At 42.2% G+C, this 23,796-nt stretch overlaps 1 protein-coding gene across 1 annotated transcript in view; it reads left to right on the top strand.

Annotated features, from left to right (window-relative positions):
• Nucleotides 1-1,955: 1,955 nt before the first annotated feature.
• Nucleotides 1,956-23,796, top strand: part of TFAP2D (transcription factor AP-2 delta (activating enhancer binding protein 2 delta)) — a gene marked incomplete at its 3' end in the record, with an annotated part of 42,065 nt that continues 20,224 nt past the window's right edge. Inside the window, exons 1-5 of the mRNA XM_008591551.1 lie at nt 1,956-2,505; nt 3,592-4,089; nt 7,594-7,654; nt 17,329-17,494; nt 17,777-17,895. Of these exons, the coding sequence (XP_008589773.1) occupies nt 2,467-2,505; nt 3,592-4,089; nt 7,594-7,654; nt 17,329-17,494; nt 17,777-17,895 (883 nt within the window). The remainder of the gene's footprint in view (nt 2,506-3,591; nt 4,090-7,593; nt 7,655-17,328; nt 17,495-17,776; nt 17,896-23,796) is intronic.

Genomic DNA, 23,796 nt, shown 5'->3' with positions numbered 1-23,796 from the left:
GGGGAGATACGGTTGACAATTATTCCATGATGTCCTGAAGTATTCGGAGGGGTGAGGCAACTAGAGATCATTTCTGTGGGATATACTCAGTTGGAGACCAGAGCTCATTGCAAAGAGTATCATAAGGCTACATCTTCCAGGTGCAGGGGCTGTGTGTGGCTATTCTCCTGAAAAGGGACAAACACGTGGACCAAATGCACTGGGACGGCAGGCAGAGCAGGCGGCCAGGTCCTCTTGAGTCTCCCAGTTGCACCACGAGGAGAGGGTTTTGCATCTGCTGCCTGGACCTAAGCTGGGAAGAGAAGAACCCTTCGCCTTCAATGAAGATGTACCTGACAGTAGGGGTGTTGGGGAGGCAGTTGCAGCTTGTCTGAAAAGGGGCAATCTTTTTCCATTTGACTGGGACTAAGTGAGAAGCCAACATCATGCACCAGGAAAGGCACATTTGGCTATTCCCAAGATAACCTGCAAACTCTACATATTCTTCTAGAGGATAAGGGTGTCAAACAAGGGTTCCTAGGGTATGATCGTGTGGTCAGGCCCCTGCTCCCATGGAGGATTAGATTATTTATTTCCTCTGTGGATAAGCTATGGAGGTCCCGCTCGGAGCTGGCAAGTAAAAACTCCACTGCAAGCATTTTGGGATTCAGTCCCTCAGAGCCAGTGGCACTCATCTTACACCTCCTACTTGAAGACCAGCTGGACATTCTTCCTTTTCATCTTTTCATTGGGTTCTCAGTCTCCTGACTTCATTAAACCAAAATACGGAATTTCAAGAAGGGGGTGGGGGCCACTGGCACACCTTGAAACAGGGAGCAAATGTTGGCTGCTGACCCCTGTGCGGGCCTGAAGCACCGCGGATCTCCATTTCAGACAATGCATTTCAATTCTTGTCGTGCGCCTTTGTCCATTTGTATAAAGCAAAGAGCGCTGAGTGACAGCTCCAGTTAGCTTGCTTGAGCAGATCCTAGTAAACCCTCCCAAACCCAGACCTAAAAAAAAAAAAAAAAAAAGCCACATGCCTGTTTGCCTGCGGCTTATTATTAAGATACCTTCTCAGCTTAAACACTTAAAAGCTAACCAAATGAAATGGCAATTAAGACTGAATTACCCCTTCTATCTCTGAGATGAGTCTGTGGGGCCAGTCAGTTTGTATGGGATAGACAGGCTTGGAGATGGGACCTTGCAAAGCCTCAGTATTGCAGGCTTGTAGTCATCACCACTCCCTCCAGGCACTAGACGACTTGGTGGGGGAAGCTGAATTTGGAACGAAGTAAAGCTCAAAAACTGTTTGCAAGTCAAGAAATCCACTGAAAAGACGGAGATAGGTGTGCACTGCCTCCTTCCTGCCCTCACGTTGTAAAATATAACTTCCAAGTATTTAAGGGTTATTCGGGGGTAATGATGTTCAAATACCTAGTGCCACTGCTAAATGGTCAATACCTCCCCCCACTCCTGCACCCAAACAGCACTATTTCCAAAATGGAAAAAGGAAAACACAAAAGAGGAGGAAAATGGATTGTGTTGGAGAGTGAAAGACAACATTTTACCTAACTGGGGAATCTTGTCCCACGTCTTTATTTTCTTGCATTTTTTCCTAAATACATTGCCAGTTTCAACACTTCTTTATAATGGAAACTTGGGACCGTCCATCACAGATATTTATTTTAAAAGCTGTTGAAAAGTGTAAGCCACCGCCTGGTGTTGTGTTTCTAAGAGGAGGAAAGAAACCAAATTCGATGTAAATATGAAAAGAGCTGTATTGTTTCCACTTGGGCAAAGGCAGACACCCCAGTCTAGGAAAAATTGATTTGGGTGCTTGTTGAAAAAAGCAGCTTTCAGCACCCAGGGAGTGGAACCAATAGGAATGAACACTTACCCTTGTAAAAGGAAGCTTTAATTAATATATATTTATATCTCTAATAGACACATATTGAAGCTAGCTTTCTATCTTCACAATAAAATGTGTGCAAATGATCTCCGCAGAGATGAGTCCCCACCTCAGTCGGTAGAGAAAAGCATGATAAAGGTTGGAAAAAATGGATAAAAATGTTGAAAGAACCTCCAGTTCCTTATTAGGCGAAGATACAATATTTATTCCTTGTCTCCTGGGATAAATCTCTTCTGCCTATTGTCCTCCCAGTTCTCAGTGCTGATGCTTAATTTTCAAAACTTCTATATTACCAAGGGACCTACGACATCAGCCAAAGAAATACTCAGCAAGTACAAAATCTGTTCCAGGGAGCTGCTTTTGTGCAGAGGGAAAATTTTGTTCCTACAGGTTTTTAAGTGGGTACGAGGGAAGGAGCTATCTGATCCGGGCAAAACCATTACAATTTAAATCCTATCTATAGAACATTTTTTTTCCTTAAAAAAAAAATTGGAAAATACAAGAAGTTTGGATTTTTTTCCCGATTCTTTTTTTGGAGGGGGAAATTGCATCGTAAGCTTTCGGAGAAACCCAACATGTCAACTACCTTTCCAGGACTAGTCCACGATGCCGAGGTATTATTACTTTTTTTTTTTTTTTTTTTTTTTTTTTTTTTTTTTTTTTTTTTTTTTTTTTTTTTTTCTGAGCGCGCGTGTGTGTGGCGGCGGCGGCGGTGGCGGCGGCGGTGGCAGCTTCCCCTGTCTCTAATCTATATTGGACCGTTACATTTAATTATAATCTGGCTTTAGGGGGAAGTTAAGGAAGGAAAGGGGAGAAAGTTCGTTATGACATCTGTCGCCAGGAAGGGCAACTCTATGCCACGCTAAGAAACATTTGCCATAATGAGGGGGAAAACATAATCCTAATAATAAGGAAGGCTTGGCGGGGGGGGGGGGGGGGGGGGGGGGGGGGACGATGAGGAGAAAGAGATAGAGATGGAAAAAAGATTCTCAGAAAGAAAAAGAAAAGGAATGATGGGGGGCGTAGGTGGACAAGGGGGGGTGGGGAACAGCGCACCCCTTTTGGAATGGGATAATTCAAGAATAGGGAAGCAGAAAAGGGGTGGGGGGGTCGGATTCCCTCCCCCAAATGGCTAAGGAAGTGAGCAAGTTGCACGACCGGATTTTTTTTTTTTTTTTAATATGTGACAACGATTTTGAGCAGCTCCTGCCGATCATCTCAGTATGGACAGGCGCAGGATTTCGGTGTTGGGATCTGGTTGGAGTGGCGAGGCGCCGGCCAGCGCTCTGCCAGTGGACTCTCTCCTTCTGCTCCACATGGCCCCGGAGTCAGTTGCAAACCTGGCTCCCAACGTCCAGCTCCCTGCACAAGTTGGACAGGGGCTGTGTGTGTCTGTGCGTGTGTGTCTGTATGTGTGCGTGTGTGTGCGTGTGTGGTGTCACCCGCACCTATATAGGGTGGGGGATTTTTTTTTCCTCTCTCTCCACTGTGAGGACGAGGCCGCCCACCCCCAGTTCTCCTGTTCGCAAAGGCTTTCTGGCAAAGGCGCTGAGCCCAGGCTGCGGCTCGGCCCGAGCCCTGAGCTCTTGCTCTCTTTGGAGAGCCAGAGAAAGCTGCTGGCTCTGGAAGAACGTAGCCTTGGTTGCAAAATGACAAACCTCAAGTTTTTCTGCTCTCCCTTTTCCCCCTCTTCCTTCCAGATACGTCACGACGGATCAAACAGCTACCGTTTGATGCAGCTTGGCTGTCTGGAGTCCGTAGCCAATTCCACTGTCGCCTATTCCTCCTCTTCTCCTTTAACTTACTCCACCACGGGCACCGAGTTTGCGTCCCCCTACTTCTCCACTAACCATCAGTACACCCCGCTCCACCACCAATCCTTCCATTACGAGTTCCAGCACAGCCACCCGGCCGTCACCCCCGACGCCTACTCTCTGAACTCTCTCCACCACTCTCAACAGTACTACCAGCAGATCCACCACGGGGAGCCCACCGACTTTATTAACCTGCACAATGCGCGGGCGCTCAAGTCGTCCTGCCTGGACGAGCAGAGGCGGGAGTTGGGCTGCCTCGATGCCTACCGCCGCCACGACCTGTCCCTCATGAGCCATGGCTCTCAGTATGGAATGCACCCAGATCAAAGACTCCTGCCAGGGCCCAGCCTGGGGCTGGCCGCCGCGGGAGCAGACGACTTGCAGGTAAATAAGCATGCATGCAGCGAATTTGTCTGCGCCCTCCCCTCTTCGCCTTCCCCCTCCCGCTCCATTAATGCTCCGTCAGCCGTCTTCTCTCTCTCTCTCTCTCTCCCTCTCTCTCTCTCTCTCTCTCTCTCTCTCTCTCTCTCTCTCTCACACACACACACACACACACACACACGAACACGCACACGCACACGCACGCACACATCCCACTTATGGAAAGTTATCAAACAATTAAAGGAGGAGTGTGACCATTCTCCATTCTGTCCCTCTCATTGGATCCAGTCATTTCACCCGGACGCGCGCGAGTCCGGCTAGCTGCGGCCCCCACCTTCGGTCTGTCTTCACGAAGTCTTTCCTGAATCCACATTTCTGATCCGGAGGGTATGGGGTGAGGGAGATCAAGGAGGCTGGGGTTGAGCCAGCTGAACTCAGAGTAAGACCCGATAAGTTGATAACCAATCGCACCCTCAGTCTCTGCACTTTACAGGTTCTACCCATGCGTCCTAGGCTTTTGACCCAGAATGAGCTTGCAGGGATCTTAATATTAACGGTGGGATATTTTGTTCTCCGGAAATTGTTGGGTTGCTGAGCATTACCAAAAGTTTCACCAAATCCACTAGATTGCTGTGGAAAGTAAAGAATCACAAATGAAAGCCTCAAAAAACAACCCCAATGAAAGGACCCGCACAATGCACGTTGCCAGGTTGTAGTGTTGAGCCTAATTCTTTCTGTTTGATAAGAGTCCAAAACCGCAGCCCAGTTGGATGATTCACTTTATTTTTTTCTCTTCAGGCCATTACATTTCACTTAAGATGCAGCCCCTTATAAAGACAAAAATGAAGGAACAAAGAAAGGAGGGGAGGGAGAAAGAGGCAGGGAGCAAGAAAGGATAAAAGGAAGGAAGAAGAGGAGGAAGGATGGGAGGAAGGAAGGAATTCAGATACTGTGGAGGCCTTTACTCAGACGATCTCTTTTACTTTCTTTCTTGGATCCAGGCATTTCACATTTTTTCACGTTTTTTGCTAACAATAGAATTTATAATTATTCAATCGTATTGTCAGACAAACAAACCCACAGAGAATTCAGAAGACCCAAATTTGTAGCTTCTTTCAGCTTAAAGTGCAGCTCTACCTGCCATTTCTACTTTTTCAGTCTGTACAAAGTTGGCCATCTTCTTCACACTTTTCGTGATTAACGGAGAGGTATTCCAAAACCACAAGTTGGAGACATAAGAGATCCCTTGTTGCGCACAGAAAATCTTTCCCCTTCATTTATCTCTGGGCAGGGGAATATTTTTAAATTAAAGTGGAAGCCCTTACGGTTCCAACAAAGAGAAATAGCTGCAATATCGGTGCACTAGAAGGAAGATATGGCTCCATAAACCTTGACTTTCTACATGTACATTTACGAAATAATTTTATACAGTCAGGCCATTTTTACATTTTTCACAAGGATCCCCTTATGTCTCACGAGGGGAAAAATCTGCCTTTCAATGCCTAGCTCAACTAAAACCTATTTACTCCTTTTAATAGCAGCGTCTGCTGCTGATTTTTTTGTATCTGTACAAATTTTTTTTCTGTGCTAGGCACAAAGCTGAGCATTTTTCAAAAGGGGGGATTAGAACATTTGCAAGCACCAGACAAAGAGCAAATCCCGTGCAAAAGGACACCGTAGTTTATCCAATTTTCGACTTAGTGCCATTCAACTGGTCATTTATGCAATGTCATCTGACCAAACAACATGTTTTACTTATGAGGGGGGATAGTTTGTTAAGCAAAGAGACCAAGATTCATTTCTTCTAAGAAAATACACTGTTTAATGGTGCGCCAGAGAATGGGAGGAAATGTGGTTCACTCTTTTGGAGAGCTTCGAGGACCTTTACCTTCTACATTCAGATAGTTTGAAATATTTTTTTAATCTTATACTCAATTCTTAAACCTATACTTAATCTCCCTTTTGCCTTTTATTACTCATACTGAGACAATATTATTCATACTGAGGAAAACACTCCAAAATACTTGAAAAACTAGAGTATGGCATGTGATAGATAGATCGATCGATCATAGATAGATAGATAGATAGATTGATTGATATATATTCTGTGTATGTATATATCATACCATATGCTATAAAGTAAGTTTGTAAATCTGGTGAGTTATTTTCTTCCACTCTTCCTGATGGTGGAATGAAAAAGAGAGTCATAGCTACTTTTAAAAGGAGAAATGGGGAGGGGGCGTGTGGGAGAAACCCGTCTCTCTCCTTTTATTTCTTCCTTTTTAAAACATTCATCAGCATATGCCTCATTTCAAATGCAACAAATGTAAATATACTTTTCCCTGCACAGAATTTTAAGTGAAAGTCCAATGGTTTGGAGGGCAGTCTAAGTCTGCCTAACAGATGCAAACAGTCTTGTGGCTTCAGTTCCATCTTTGAGTCTCCTAAAAAGATTTGCTATGGCCAACAAAGGAAACTGTCACACCTTTTCCCATCACTGCTTTAATTTATGCTCAGTCTCCAAGTTTTTTTTTTCATATTGATTTGATAATCACTTTAAGGCAGAACATTTAAAATAAGAAAGAACTCGTGAGTAGGTTGAAAAGGGGGGTCTTACAGGCCTGCTTCAATATGGTGAAAATGGGAAGGCGAAAGGGAGCCAGGGCTGTAAAGGTTGTTTTGTAAAGTGGGTTTTTATTATGCACCGACTCTCTCCGCATTTACTTAACTCTTCACGGGCTGTTGGGTAGGTTAACACCCTTCAAGGCCTCTTTCATGTCCAATACCTCGTTTGTTTGTAAAGGAAAATGAGCCTTTAACACATTTCGATTCCAAAAAAAAAAAAAAAAAAAAAAAAGGCAGACAGAGAGAAGTTTTTATTTTTCTTAATCAAAAATCAGCAAACCCTTTCCATCTTTCCAGCTCAAATGAGTCCTCAATCTACTAGGAGCCTGAAGATCTAGAGTGATTGAACCTGAAGGTATTTTCTCTGTAATACCCATTTTGGATAGCATTATGGTATGTTTCTACATTTGGGGTAAAATAGAACTGCCATAAGATATCTTAAATCCTGAATATGAAATAGCTCCTCTGAGCCCTCAAGAAACCCACAGTCCCAGACGTGACACCCCTAGGTATGATTCGCTCCACTCAGAAAGTGCTGAGTATACATTGTCTGTGTATATGCTATGTGCCTTGATGGGGACTCAAAGGGCTTCTTATTCTCTTATGCCAAGATGAAAGGCTCTCAGGCACTTTGAAGTGTAATATTGTATGGTGATGTAAAATGCATACCTTAAGATTTATACAACTTTTAGACTGTGGTTTTTCTTGCAATTTTTTTTTTCTTAAAATTGTTTTGCTGGCAAGCTTGCTTCGGTTCAATGGTTGCTTTCAAATGTCTACTGAGATGAGGTTCAGGGATGGGACCATCTGAAACACTTTACCCACGTGGTCATACCTATCAGTATCTATTTAAGTGATTTCATTTCTGTTTCTTTTATTAAGGGCTCAGTGGAAGCCCAGTGTGGGCTAGTCCTCAACGGCCAAGGCGGAGTGATAAGAAGAGGTGAGTAACAATATGTTAACCTTCAACATTCTTCTCTTATCTATTACTTTGTTTTGAAAATCTGGAGGTGCTTTTAAACATCAGAGTTCTCATCTGATGATTAAAAATCAGCTACTCTTAGTCAATGATTCTAGTCCCACACAGGCATACTCACATAAAAAAGACTCCCTTCTTCCATTGTGTTTTGAACCCAGGCAGTGCCCAAAAGACTTGTGATACAAGATATTGCTGCTCCTCATAGAACAGTGACAAAATCAAAGTTAGAGTCAAAAAATAAATAAAATAAAATAAAAACAAAAACAAAAGAAACAAACTTCTCACACCCCTTTCCCCCATCACCAATACCACAACCTCAAGCAGAATTTCTGGTCTCTTTTAGCCCTAAATGTGCCAGCCACAGCCTGGGTGTTTGAGGTGATGGTGTTAGCTTGAGGCTTTGGGGGATTTTGTGAAAGGCTAGATCGTTCAGGCTTTAGGGAAAGCTAATGAAACACCAATATTGTGGCTACCCTTATTTTTCTAAGTGTCCAGAACATTTCTTTCTCTAAGGGAGGGTGGAAGGAGGAGGTGGTGTTAACTGTACCGGATAAAGCTTTCTTCTTCCCATCTGTTGAGGAACACATCTGAACCCAGAGTTACCCATGGAATAGGAAGGTGGGGGTTGGGGGAGGAAGAAAAAGGAAAGAAGAGAGCTGTTGCTTTCAGCTCAAACACTGAAGGGGGCTGCGCCTCAGATGTTCCATTTTGACAAAAGGTTGTGAACTATGACATTCTCAGGGCCTCAAGGCAGTGCAGACTTTGCTGGTTTCTCCACTTAACTGTACCCAGAGCCTCTGAAGTTTATTTTCCTAGTGAGCCGAGTAACCCGAGAATCACACAAGAGGGACCAGCTGTTATCCCAACTTCATACGAATTAATAAGATGTGGCCTATTCACCAAGACTAATTCCCACTCCAAGTCCTCAATTGTCTTTAGTAATCAAGCTACTAAAACCTGAGTCATTTCTGATGGTACCAAATAAATGTCCTTCGGCCCCTCTCCAGCTCTTTCAAAGTTTCTTGAAATATTTGCTTTTCTGAAGAGAGAAATGTACTGGGAGAAAGCAATGGGTTCTTCTGTGTTTAAACTACAGATTTCTCGACCTGATGTCCAATGTGAACTTCTATTTAAATTTACGGGGAAAGAAAACAAAGGGTGCTTTCCGTTTGGAATGTGGCTATTGTCATAGTGAATAACTGGAGTTTACACCAATTTTAAAAAGCTATTCAACTCTGTTGTTTCCCCTTACAGAGACTTTGAAACTATTGTTTTTAAACTAATTACTAGTATTACTCAATTTTTTTAAAAAAATCAGGTATATTAAGCTTGCTAGCTAGACCAGTACTCAGCCATATAGAAATGGTATAAAATTGGCTCAAGATTAGGGAATGTTAAATAAAATATACACAGTGATAAAAAAAAAAAATACACCGCGAAAAGAATACACAGTGAAAAGGGGGCCAGGTGAGACGTGCTGATCGGAATCTGTTGAGGCCAATAAAACTAAAGGTGAGGCAGAGATCTCAGGACGCACGATGTCGGTGGTGCTGAAGGACAGCGCCACTAATTAAGGACGGGAGCTCGCTCCTCCCAGAGCCGGGCTCGCGCTACTGCCGTTTTTGCATTTAGTTACGCACTTGCTACAAGATCATCTTCTCCAATGCTTGGAAATTTCATCAGACAGTAAGACAGCTGACAGAGGGTGTGAATTATTTGAGACCGAGGGCGAGAGCTGGAGAGGAGGTGGCTGTAGAATCAGTTGAATTTCCGGACAGAGATTTAGGAGACACCATCTTACTCCTCACCATCTTCCCCAAAAGTGCCAAAGCTCTTAGGGATCTACAAGGTGCGAGCTGTGGGTCTCACCTTATCAGAGCAACAGAAATGGTCTTCTTTAGGTTAAGTTTTATTACTTTTGTAGAATCCAATACCTATTGTTTCACCTAAAAATCGTAGCTGAATCCGCTATTTTAAACCAAATATTGATCTTGTAGGAGAAAAGTGTTGCACCACAAGAGAAAGGGGATGTAATAATTTGGGGTTTATGTCTGTACTGTTTGACTAAACCCTAATTCTACCCCCCTCCCCACACGCACACACTCCTTCGAAAGAATTCAGAATTTAGCTGATATGTTACTTCATTTCCACATGTCTCAGAGAAAGGCCAATTAACCTGGCTGAGTCCTGGAGAGAAGGGTGTGTGTCTATGTGTGTTTGTTTACTCTGAAATGATCGATTTTAATTTACAAGTGAATAGCAAGAAAGTGTTGCCTTATAAGGATGTGCATGTCCTTCCAGAACACACCCAGCCCCTCGTCTCAAAACTCCTTTTTTGTCAGCACCAGGATCTCTCAAGTGAGCTAACCGGCAATCCCTAAAGCGCTCCCTTTTTTGAAGAAATGCTACAAAAATTCTCTTAAGTCACAATGGTGCACAGGACTCCTAATATCAATAGCTCAGGCCACCTTGGTCAAAAATCAAAAGGACATTAACTAAAATGTTCTGCCATACTGTCATTCCTCATATAATCCACTATTGTATAACAGCTTAGATGAGAATGTCTGTTTCTTTTTCAGTCCACACATTATAGATGGATGACTCTCCCCATAAAATACAATTTTTTGAAAAGCACAACTTTTTAGCGTTTTGTCTGTCCTGCTAAGTTCCTGGATAAATTTACATTTCTAATGATTTCCAAAATGTACTATGGTAAGAAGAAAAAAAATAGATTTAACTTCCAAAGACCCCCAAATGTTCTTCTTGAAGAAATACAAATGCCTATGGACCTTGTGTGATTTCATCAGGGAGAGTCTGTTCAAGTTTGCAGTGGTGTGGAGGGCTTGGGAGGGTCTCAGTTATTCTTTAAATTTGGCCACTTCAGCTCCTAAAGAACAAAATGCCATTTCCCTAACTCACATTGTTAAGTGGCAATCACATTGGTTTTGAAGGCCTGGGTAATGAAGGCCTGATAGCCAAAGAATCCGTGAAAGAGGGGGCAACGGCGTGGTAATTACCACCTAGTTAAAATATTTGCCACCGCCTCGCAGGCGCAGCTCCCCGCGCGCTCCCGCTCGGTTAATGGTGTGCGCGATTTTGCCCGCAGCTCCGCCACTCCAACCATCAGAACCAATAATCTTTACTTTACCCTGTGCTCGCGTATCGATAGCTTCTTTCGCCTCGGGCGTCGGCTTTGATATGTTAATATTTCTGAGTAGCAAATTCTGCAGAGATCATATTAATGTTGTACGTACAGAGTGGAGCTTTGCCTTCGTTGAATATTCAGATACCGAGTTTCAAAAGGCATCTCTTGAAGAAATGAGGCTTCTATTTACGGGAGTCGTCTGTGTTTTTAATCATTAAAAAAAGAAAAGAAAACCCACTCTTCTTTTTCCGGTGAAATCTTCTGAGGATCACTCATGCCCCCCCCCCCACCTTTGTCAGGCGCCGGTCCCTTTCATTTCTTGCTCTGAGTATTTAATAATAAGCGAACAATGTTGACGACAATGATGATGATGATGATGAAGCTAACAATAAATAGATCCAGACTGGAATCCCAAGGTAGGAGTTCAATTGGGTAGTGGGCTGTGGCATTCAGAAGAGGATGGAGGTGAGATGAGAAGGCCCAGTCTTTCCATATGTGGGTGGAAAGTGACATTTTGGCCCTGGTCTCTTTTGTGAAATCAGGATGGCAAACTAAAAAAAAAGGGGGGGGGGCGAGAAAAAATGAAAAAAGCGAAGAGGGGAAGGGCTCTTGTTTCGCTTTGTGATCATTCTGCCTTGCAGCCCCAGGCTAATTTCAGAAGCTTAAATACCGCCGTAGCCTCTGGGCCACGCGGAGAGGGAACGGACACGGCCACTGGCAGGCAGGAGCGTTTTCCTGATTGCCCGTGGCTACACAAAATACAAACTACTTCGAATCAAAACATTTTGGGGGAATTAATATGATCTGAACTCTGCACGTTTTAAGAGTTAGAGTTTGTCAGATCACTTAAAGGTGACTGGCATGCAAAGGCGGAGGCATTTACGCCACGTACAAATATTGTCAGACCTGATTTATATTTTACAATGCATCTTCGAAATGGAGCTTTAGCTTTAATCGCCCAGTCTACCAACAACAGGGTGGATGGACCTAACCGCTCTTCCCTTTTGCCTCCCTCATGGCGGTCCGCAGGTTGCTTGGACGGAAGGGTACACTTTTCTTCGTCTCGGATTTCTCGAGGGCCCTGAGCCTTGGAATCCGGATTAGAGAGAGCCCTTGGCTCTTTCAGCAGCTCCTGGAAGGAGTAAGATTGGAGGAAGGTGGGAAGCCTTGTCTCTCCGTCTTTGTCAGCGCTTACAGACTAGAGAGGGACTACATTGAATCATCTCTCTCTCTGCTAGAACTGGCCAGAATTCATCTCTAAGACTTACCCACTGTGGGTGAAAATAGATCCAGAGATACACCTGGAGCCTGGCCTGCCCTCTTAGTCCCCAAATTCAGATGCAGCAGATTTAAAATTCAATTTCCTTAACATGAAGTCTAAAATTCGTGTACCAGAGAATCTAGAGGCATGGTTTGTAGGAAATCGTCGGGGGTTGGGGTTCGAGGGAGCTGCTTTCCTGTAGCCTACAGCTTTCTCTCTAATTTCTTTACCATTTTGAAAATCACCAAAAGCCAGTGCACCCTCTGCATTGAGGAATGGGGATTAATCCCCTATGCACACTATTACGCATCCACCGCCACATTAAACCAGCAGGTCTCCCTGTGCAAACCTCCCTTTCTTTTGTTCTGCCTGGAAACTGCACCGGGAGGAGCTCATTCAGCCCTGGTAATCTAGTTATACCTGTAATGATATATCCTTCCCCCAAACAGCACAATTCGCTGTTGACACATCATCAAAGGCCTGCTTGATTATAAGTAAGCCCCTCCACCCCCACCCCTTTGCTGTTTGATTACAATTAATACCTACTGCTGTGGCGGGAGGGGGTCAAATGGGGAAGGAGGATAGGGAAGGGCGAGAGGCTAGAGGGCAAGCGGCCGAGATGGATCCTATACCACCCAGCTCACACGCGCACCTCGCAGAAATGCAACTGCAGAATAAACAAGGACAGGAAACTCGTGTAATCGCTTACACATTTTTAATGTGTCAGAAAAAACGAGCGATCACTTGAGATGAAGAAGGGGAGAAAAAAAAGTCCCTGCCGTTTGTATTTCTTTCATTTGAATTGTAAACATCTGTTTGGCTGTAAGGCGAACAGAACATTTATTTTGCTCTCAAGATTTGGTCTAATTATGTCAACACCGACGCGGCAACGAGTGGGGCGGCGCTGCGGCTTTGGAGAGGCTGAGCGCACCGGCCCTGCGCCCGGAAGCCCGCGAGGAAGTATTGATCGCACCTGGAGAGCGCGCTGGGCCTCTTGCCACAGCCGAGCGTGTGCTCAGAGGGGGTAGGCGCGGTGACTGGCGTGTGGCGCAGAGGCAGCTTTAGGGGCGCCCAGGGAGCCGCAGCTCCTTGGAGACAGCCGCCGCTGTTTCCTTTGCCCTAATTGCCTTGAATGAGAAGAGGAAAAGCGCGCCCAGGCGTCGGTGTGGCGCAGAGGCAGCTTTAGGGGCGCCCAGGGAGCCGCAGCTCCTTGGAGACAGCCGCCCCTGTTTCCTTTGCCCTAATTGCCTTGAATGAGAAGAGGAAAAGCGCGCCCAGGCGTCGGCGCTTGGCTGTTCCATACAGTTGCAGCACAAATGGTGGGTGGGAGTCTTATTCCACAGCACAGCTCGCACCCTACGACGTGGTAGTTGCTCAACAGAATGGCGGGGTTGGGTGGTCTTTACACAGGTTGCTGAGCACACGTGCGGCCATTTCCCATTGCACCTACTCGCAAAGTAGGGAGATAAGTAGAGCGGGTGTGAGCATCCCCATTTTTCAGATGGACAGACTGAGACCTAGAGAGACCCAAGGTCTATTGGGTTGCTAGTTGGCCAGGATTTTACTTGTAGCCCAGTACTCTTTCTACTACCTCACACTGTGCCTGCGGACACAGGGTCAGACGTCCCCAGCTACACCAAGAAAAGCGCAGCCCCAACCCGTGCTTCTTCAGGCCGCAAAGGATCTAACAAGGTATGGCAGCCGGAGGATCTGCATCTCCGTATTTTGTGACTGGTTTTGTCACACCTACAGTAAATCTTTGGCTGACTTATGAAAGCCATGTTCTAGACAAGTGACCTTCAGTAGATAGTTCCTGATTTCTGAAACTGTCACCATAGCTACCCATCAGAATTTGCAGTTTCACTGGAAATAGGAAGCCCTATCTCCAAATTTCAAATTTAAAAATAGTGACCTCCATAGAACTATTGCTTCTGTGCACTATAATAGAAAAGAGATAAACTCTGGAGGAGTTCCTTATGAATACCCTAGCTGTGGCACCAAAGACATCTCTAACTGGGTGCTGGATCTAGAATTAATACCAAACAATTTCAATAAGAGCTGACATGCAACACAGGCACCAGGAGGAACTTCAAGTAGTTACACTGGGGGTGACACCTTAAATGGCTTGCTGTGGTCCACTGTTTCATGTCTTTCCTTCTTTGAGATCTCATCATTTTCATCTGTAGTCTGCCTCCCCTTGAAGAAGTCACACCTCTTCAGTACTTTCATTCCAAATATAGCACTCATTATATTGGCCTATTAATTTTTTCTGCTTTCCTAAAAAATAAACCACTGAGAAGAAAGATATCAGGTTCTCCATGTTGCTGTAAACTCTACAAGTTGCCAAATCTTTAGCCAAGACGAGAGTTCCCCAAGGCTGCAGCAATGCCAAGTATCAAAGCAACAGAAATTCCCTTTAAAGATGCTGTGACATAAAAAATAAAAGACTCTAGAGTTGATAGCTAATCCTGAATACAAAATAAATCCTTCAGGCAATTTGTGTGTGCATAAAGCATACTCTTAATAAGCAGCCGGTGTAACTTACCTTATAATGCCTATTTGAGCATAAACCAGAAGCCCAACCTGGATGTAGGAGAGAAAGACTCAGGGCCCAGGGAGTTAGCACATTGCTAGGTAGCAGACTTAATGGTTTCTCTGGGAGCAGCTGGCTTTTAGCACACAGGGTTATCTTTGCCGAAAGGGACAATTTTCCAATAAAAGAGAGCCTCTTTTAACTTATTTTACAAAAATGATAATTTTCTGCATCTCCCTAAATTAGGTTTTTAACCCACTGAAGATTAGGATTGTGTCTTTCCCTTTCCTTATCAGCCAGGAAAACAATGCGTACCTACAGTCAAACACTCTCTTCTCTCACTCATAATAAACTTTAGACTGATTGGGTGAGATTCCATGTGGTCTCAATTGTTTTCAAGAGAAAAGGGGGTTATGTAAAAATACACATTTGTTTATGATTGGCAGAGACTATGTCAATTTTGGATATAGACACTGAATTTTTGTTTGTTTAATATTTTTGTTTCAGACTATCCTAAATCCTAAAGTAATCAAGGTCATAAGTCTCACAGTATGGTTCTAAAATCCAGATTCATTGATACCTGCTCAAATTGCTTTCTTGTTCATATCACTTTCTTGTTCATTTCAACTATTGAGAAGTCACTTGAGTTTATTTTTTAAATGCATTTTGTAAATCTGGGAAAACTTTATTATTGTTATTATATTTTGGTTTCAAACTCTCTGGAAATGCAAAATGGGGAAGCAGGAGAATTGTGTTTTCAGCTCTTGAAGCAGGTGTTTGCATGGTTTTCCATGGTGCTGGCTACAAGTTTGACTCCAAAAAAAAGGATTCCAGTTTGACAATGGAGATTATGACCTCTCGGGTTTCAAACTGAGGGCAGGTTTCTAGGCACTGGCATGGGAATTTTGGCCAAGAGTACAGGATCTAACTTCCAGCCTGGAGAGGGTTGGCTGCTCTGACATTCCCACTCTCCTCTCTCCTGTTTGGGGGTAGGGGCATTCAGAGTGATTGACAGCCTCAGAATTTTTAGGTAAAGAAACCTTGGTTTCTAGCTCTTTTAGGAGAAACTTCAGTGACCGTAAGACTGCCAGGAAGAATTCCAGAAAGTACAGGGGTAGAAACATTATAAGAGTGGGCCAAGGTTAGCCTGGTCTCTCCCTCCAGGTCTGGATCCCTTTGCCTTTTCAAATGTCCTCCCAGGTTCTTTAGCCACTATGCCCAAGGAACACACCTGAATCTGAATGCCAGAGACTCCATTAGATGTAACGTTCCATCTGTGCTGCTTAGTAAAGGAGGGTACGAGCTACCTGAGAAGCAAGTGGTGAGTCCTAGTCTAGTACTTCTCAAACTTTAACGAGCCCATGAACCACCTGGGGGTCTCGTTAAAAACCAGATTCTGACTCAGAAAGTCTGGGTTGGGTCCTAAGATTCTGAACTTCCAACAAGCGCCTTTAAAATGTCCATTGAGGACCACATTTTGAGTAAAAAGATTTTGAACAGCACTCTTTTGCCCATTTTTCTTCGCCCACCTACTTTTTTTTTGTCTCTTTTTCCTCATAGATCTTGACCCTTTCCTGGAGATGGGCCTTAAGATTGTTCATAACTGAAGAAATCAAATGCATGCCCAGAAAAGCCAACTCTGAATTTAAATTTGCCTTTAACCTTAAAAACTCTGCCCTGAGATTGCTCAGTGCATGAGGAGGCAGTGTTGCATCCCAGGACCATATAGCCACCATGCTAGCAGGATGGACATTAGGTCAGGATTTTTGCAGTAGGAGAGGAATTGTGCAGCAGGAAATTCTCCTCAGTGATGTCTCCCTTTGGTCCTCAAATCTACTTTAGTCAGCAGCAGCTACCTGAGATTAGAGGAATGTACTCTGTTGTTCCTGGAGGACACTGATGTTCAAGGGGCTTTCTGGGCTTGGAGACAGAAAGCTTCTGTTCCAGGAACCCCAGTATGGCAAAATCACTTCGGCGATTTTGCTATCAACAGTTATCTTTGGTTTGCTCCCTAATAGTAATAATGATGATAACAGCACGATATTATTACTGGCAACTAACACTTAAGTGTTACTGCTACGATGTTTTAGGTCTTATCCTGCATTTGCCTGTGTGTGCTGATATTGCGGGCTAACACATGATAGGGAGATCTGCCCAATCATCACCTGTAGGGGCTGGAAATTCCTGGAGATGGGCAAATGCATTTTAGTGGTACCTGGGAGTTAGTTGGTAGATGGAGAAGGGAAAGGAGATGGCAGCTCTCAAACATTTTGGACAAGTTATATGTGTGTGCATCTATGTGGGCACATAAACACACAACCACAGATAAAGAGTGGTTAATCCCTATTGTAGGGTTAACTGTTGGATTCAGTATTTTAATTAATTGAAGTGTTTCTTGGTGTGGATGAGGTCAAAAGTAACACCAGTAAGTGAGTCCACACCTCATAGGATGCCAATTTTCTCTAAAATTACAATTGTACCCTCACAAACATTTTCTGTATGATATTGGAAAGATAAAACCCTGGGAAATATTTGAAAAGACATCTTCAGGGCCACTCTCTGAGATGATCTGCATGATGTATGAGTATGACTGCTATCATGTATTCACAAATCCAGAGTCATCTCTTGATATTAACTGTCTCTCATGCAGTTATCTACTGTCAGTGTTGCTAACATGTTATATCCTTTTTCCTCCCAAGGTGGCACCTGTGTGGTCAACCCCACAGATTTGTTTTGCTCTGTCCCTGGCCGTTTGTCCCTTCTCAGTTCTACTTCCAAATACAAGGTGACCATTGCTGAGGTAAAGAGGCGCCTCTCACCACCTGAGTGCCTCAATGCTTCACTCTTGGGAGGCATTTTGAGAAGGTAAGACAAAGGTGTTTTCTGGGATGGTGTGTCTGCTAACTGCTCTGATGCGACACCCTTAAAGAGTGCCTCAATGCTTCACTCTTGGGAGGCATTTTGAGAAGGTAAGACAAAGGTGTTTTCTGAGATGGTGTGTCTGCTAACTGCTCTGATGCGACACCCTTAACCCTTAGCCCTTATGTCTTCCATCTGATGTTGTAATGCCCATGTAGTCAAGTCTTCTCATAAGTTTTTTTCAGAATGTGAACTTTTAAAACCTAGTTTTTATTTGTTTTGGGGCAGAGCAAAATCCAAGAATGGGGGCCGCTGCCTAAGAGAGAAACTGGATAGGCTTGGCTTAAACTTGCCAGCAGGAAGACGGAAAGCAGCCAATGTCACCCTCCTCACTTCTTTAGTTGAAGGTATGACTTTTCAGTTCTGCAAAGTAACGATGCAAGGTTGGCAATTCTTTGAAACTCAGGTTTGCGGGCTGAGCCCGTGGCGCACTTGGGAGAGTGCGGCGCTGGGAGTGCAGCAGCGCTCCCGCCGCGGGTTCGGATCCTATATAGGGATGACCAGTGTGCTCAAAGCACTCACTGGCTGAGGGTGGTGCGGCCGGTCTCAAAAAAGGACAAAAAAAAAAAATGAAACTCAGGTTTGCTAGATTACGCTGTTTTATTTTTGTCTATACCATTAAGCAAGATAGTTAACAGTTACAGGTAAATTTCCTAATTAATCTTGACAATAATGATTAAATATGACTTAATGAGACTTAGATAATTCATAAAATATCACTTAATTTACTAATCTTGGCAGAAATAGGGAAGAAGACAATGGAAGATTTAGGTACTTGTCTAAGTATTTCCTAAATAACTGACTCTGCTATTGTCATTTTTATTGGGGTTTATTTTAGAGTTCAGATAAATCTGGCATAACTCATTATAATTCAGTGCAACATGATCTACAGAACAAATAATCCTTTATGAAGAGTTCACAGGAATCTAGACATGGTTCAGAGCCTGAAAGCACATTGTATTAATCCTAGTAGACATATCTTAAAGCACAGTGATGGTCCATGGCTTTATGAGTGGTTAAGCTGAGTCAGAGAGAGGTTAAGTTTAAACAGTAGTGTAGAAAAAGAGATGGAGCTATATTCCCCAAAGTTATTTTTCTAACTTACGATTTCCACTTTGTTTCTTCTGTAAGGACTAAACTCTACACATTATCATTTAATCTTTTAAGGAGCAGCATTATTGGATACTTTTCTTTTTAACTTTGTGGTGGAGTTTTTGAATGTCAAAGGAAAGTTCTTCCATAATCCAGAATGCTATTTTTCATCTGTTTGTTTTGGAGTTGGCCTGTGCAGGTATCAAACCCTGGACCTTGGTGTTATCGGCACCATGCTCTGTAGAATGCTATTGGTTTAAATATGAAAGGCAGAGGCTTTTTTGCCAAGCCTCACCTGCAACAACAAAGAAACCTGTGACACTTTTTTTTGCATCGGTTATTTGTCTATTTGGCACTGTAGGAAGAGGTAAATGAGTGAAACACAAAAACAAACATCTTGCCTTTATCCAGATTATGAATATATATTTGAACCTTGAATAATGCAGATTTTAGGGGTGCCAGCCCCCTGTGCAGTTGAAGATCCACTTATAAATTTGAAAAACCAATCCATGTTTATGTGGACCTGTGCAGTTCAAACCCATGTTTTTCAAGGGTTTGCCATATAGCATTTATGGTACAACACTGAGAAGTATTGTGTTCTTGACATTTGTCTTGGCAAAATCGCTTTGGTGATTTTGCTCTTAACAGTCATGTGTTCCCTAATAGCAGTAATGATAACAACCACTACAATAATATTGGCAACTAACATTTAATAGGCATTACTGTTGCTGTGTTCTAGGACTTGCGCTTCGTTTGCCTGATAGGGTGGGCTGACATATGGTGAAGGAATTTGACCTATCATCTCTCCATAAGGGTTGGGAGTTCTGGGAGAAGGGAAAAGTAGAAAAAAAATGACTAATGGGTTGATTCTACAGGGGGACAGAGCTCTGCTCATTTTAAGTAAAAATATTGTTAAAATTATTGTTGCTTAAAAATAGAACAAAACAGTTGTTCAGGATATGATAAAGGAGATTCAAGAATCATGTGGATGGGAGAACTTGAGTGCTTCTCCAACCCAACTTCACAGTAGAATCAACTGAGAAGTTTTGTTAAAAAGTACCTGGGTCCCTCCCAGTCTGAATCTCAGTCTGAGGGCATGGTCCAGGCATCTATATCTTTTCAAACTCCCCAGGTGATTTTAATATATAATGATCTTTAGGTATCTTTGATTTAACTGTTCCTTGGGATACTTTCCACTACCCAGAATGAGCTGACTATGAATTCCCATGAAATTTGTATGAGTGTGAAAAATTAAAGACCCCAGGAAAGTCCTTTCTGCATAGCATCTGTGAAAGTACTGGCCAATAGTAAAATAGTATGTTTGCAACTCTTATTGGTCTTCATAGTAGCCAAGTGGGTTATTCTGTATGGGAAGAAAAATTAAAGACCCCAGGAAAGTCCTTTCTGCATAGCATCTGTGAAAGTACTGGCCAATACAAATGTAAGAGCTGTAAAATAGTATGTTTGCAACTCTTATTGGTCTTCATAGTAGCCAAGTGGGTTATTCTGTATGGGAGTCACTGATCTGTGTTAACAGTAAGGGTGCAGGTCTAATATGTGAAATCCTAGGATGCTCTCTGAGGTCTTGCTATCTACTCTTTCAGCATACCTCTCTATCACAAAAGTATCTATCTTGTGTTCTATTCATTTGGCCTCTGCTCAAAGATACCTATCAGCCTTGGCTAATGAAACTCAAGATTTTATTCTTCCCAGGTGCATCGTACCTTAATTTGGTGCTTTTGAAATCCTCAAAATCATCATAATGTACAGTAATTGTTTTTCTGTTGAATTCCAAGCACTTTCACAAACTGTAGAAAAGAGATTTAGGGACAAAGGAACATTTTGCATCCCTCAACTTCCCACATATCATGATCCTCAAACCCACTCTCACATACACACAACATTTAAAGTTTCATTATATCTTCAATGTTCTTTTATATTTTCATTCTACTTCATATTTTTGTGTTCTTTTTTGATACTTGTTGTAAATCCACTAACTTTATTTCAAAACTCACTGTTAAGTCATGAGTTATGGCCCACAGCTTTAAAAACTACAAGTTATCTCAGAATATGAGGAGAAGCTAATATTGGACAAACAAGGACATTTCATCTAAATTAAAAGAGGCTTCATTATAACCCTGGGTGGACAAGAAGAACAACCTCATTGTTAAAGACTCTCTTATATATTTTTATTCTCACATTTTTGTTGGGTTGATAATGACAGCTGATGACACTGGTAACCAAAATGCTATGTTCTGCACTAGGCTCATGGCCCTTGGAATCTGCAGATGATGCTGGATATATACAGAATGATAGTGACCCAACTCTAATTTATCAACCTCCTGGACACTGAAATAGTTGATGCTTCTTTTCAGCATTTTTGGGACCTTGATCCTTTTTGAGCCCACATGGATCTGAAGTTTGTTCTGTTTGCACAGTTTTGAACTACACAATCTTCACCATATTTACCGCTTGGTATTTATAAGCCATTGAATTGAACATGTCTTTCAGTAACATTGTCCCCCGTCAATCAAATGTTTTTGAAAGAGTAGGCAACATTTTAGATTTTTTTCCCCAGATATTCTAAAACTAGATTCCTAGTCATCTAAAAATGGTCCATCAGCTTTCTTATAAGCCTATGGTCTTGTGGGAAAGAATACTGTTTTGTTTTGCTTTTTAACAGTATTTTAACTGACCTCTCCCATTTATCTCCTGGATTTTCTATATTAACCCATATGTGAATTTTAATCACCAATAGAGTAATTTAGTTTCTCTTAAATATCTCTTAAAACTGTTGTTTGAAACTCTTATGGAGGAGTCTAGCCATGACTATACTATTAGTTTCTCAAACATCATCACCAATAGAGTAATTTAGTTTCTCTTAAATATCTCTTAAAACTGTTGTTTGAAACTCTTGTTGAGGAGTCTAGCCATGACTATACTATTAGTTTCTCAAACATCCTGAGGGCCCAATACATTACTGTGGTTCACCCACATCCCATTCATTTTGGGGCAGTATATGAACACAAGAAAGAAAATATCCAATTGACTGTATTTCTCATAGACCAGACTTAGAAATAAACATCATGAAGGTTGAATTTCTATGACTTTAGAGTATTTGTCTTTGCCCCTTTCTGGGGAAGATAAGAACACATTGCAGCCTTGCCACTGTTGATATTTTGATAGGAATACAAATGAAGGAGTAGTGTGTGGAAACCCTGACAACCCCTCCATGTAGAGATGATATAATCTCTGTAAAGGTCCAATCAATGAATAGTAAGGTGCCTTATTATGGTGAAGATTTAAATGAGCAAATGGACATTTGTTTTTCAAATATAATCCCTGTCACTGACATAGGTTTCATTGTGATATTCCTAAGTTTCTACAATTGCCTTGGATTTTCAATCATTTTATTTTTAATAATCTTAAAAGTCACTTTTTCTGTATTCCTTTTAAATGGGTCACTCTACTAATAGTTCCATCCTAGCATTGTTCTCACATCCACAAATTAGAATCATTATTTTTAGAGATTATTTTAGAGATTTATAAGGCAGGGCTATTTAATACAAGTTCATGCTATATTTTAATTATTCACAACATCTTTGCTACAAATATCATTGCATCTAGTAAGCAACGCAATGAGGAACTTGAGACTGACTGCCTCTTTTCACCTGATAAAATTGTTTGAAAAGTGAACATTTTAGTAAGGCAGATATTTAGAGTGGGGATTTTTGGTGTCCACATAACATATTTTACCTAGAATAAAATAGAAATATTTGAATTCAGAGTCCAATAGATGCAATACCAGATCTTATTCCCTTTTTTACCCACATGTCTTCATCTAAGGAGGTCTGACTATATATAACTAATGACCAAGCAGAACTTCTTATACCCCACTTTATTATAAGCCCATTCTTTTCATTTCCCTTCTTAAACACATTGATCTGACTTCTCCTTTGCTTATTCTAGTGTCTATAATATCAGAGGTATCGATATATGGAAAATATAGTGGCTTAGACTTGCTTAACCCAATGCACTGATCTTCCTGAGGAGACACTGGAACCATTCCAGACTCTTCTAGAGTGAAAATAGTTCTATCTCTGGAAAACATTAAAAGAATTTGACCAACATTATACTTCTAGTTCCAACATCCTTGCTATATGTTTACTACTTATGAATTCACAACTTCTGTAGCTGCCCTTCCTTTATTTTACTCCAAAACAACCTTTGCAGAGTTGGTGGTTGTTAAATACGAGGAATCAGTGATCTGGTCATTCCTGCCCTTTACTTTCCTCTCACCAAGAAGATGGTGTTTTTTCCAAGATGGCTGACATTGCAGAGTGTTACTAAAAGGAAGTTCTGTTTGCCTGAGTGGGTGCTTTCTTGGGACAGTTCTGCTGCATTGCTGAAAGCTCATATAACATTCTCAGGCAACACCTAGGGTTCTGAAAGCACAGTTTGTTTAGGTCCTTAAATACAAATACATTTGGTTACAGTTTGTTGTGATGGGAGGTCAAACTCTGTGTTTGTGTGTGTGTGTGTGTGTGTGTGTGTGTGTGTGTGTGTGTGTGTGTGTTGTAAACAACGTGGGACCATGGCAGGTGTACATCAGCAAAAGAAAAGATATCACTGCTAAAAATTGTGTTACGATCTCCATTTACTCTTTTTTAGTTTAAGCCATTTGTCAGTGTTGCTTTTTTCTTTAGCTTCAAAAAATATAAGCTTCCAGACCCTGCTCTGAACTAGACACATGGCCATACCTAATTGCAGGGGTAGGAGTGGGTATACTAGAAAATGCAGTCTCTAACTGGACAGAGTATTTTCCGTAAGAACTCTATAGTATGTAAAGAAAAGACAAATTTGTGATGGTCTACCACATTTTCCCTGTGTGTAGGATTAACTACATTCAGATAGATTAAACACTTGGCACCAAAGTGGCTTAGAGACATTTAATAAAAATTAGTACCTGTCCTCTAGTTTTCTTCCCCTTAGATAGCAGTGCTGCTGAATAGTGAAATTTACTTACATTCTAAAACCTTAGCCCTAGAGGAAAAGAAAGATTGAGTATTCTTTTTTTTTTTTTTTTCGTTAAATTTTTAGCAAATAGGGCTGGGCACAGACTTCATGAATATGACCCCAAAAGCACGGGCAACCAA

The sequence above is a fragment of the Galeopterus variegatus genome, unplaced genomic scaffold, assembly GCF_000696425.1.
Source record: "Galeopterus variegatus unplaced genomic scaffold, G_variegatus-3.0.2 Scaffold7028, whole genome shotgun sequence".
Lineage (NCBI taxonomy): Eukaryota > Metazoa > Chordata > Mammalia > Dermoptera > Cynocephalidae > Galeopterus > Galeopterus variegatus.
Note: the sequence above shows the minus strand (reverse complement) of the source record. Positions and strands in the feature narration are given on the sequence as shown.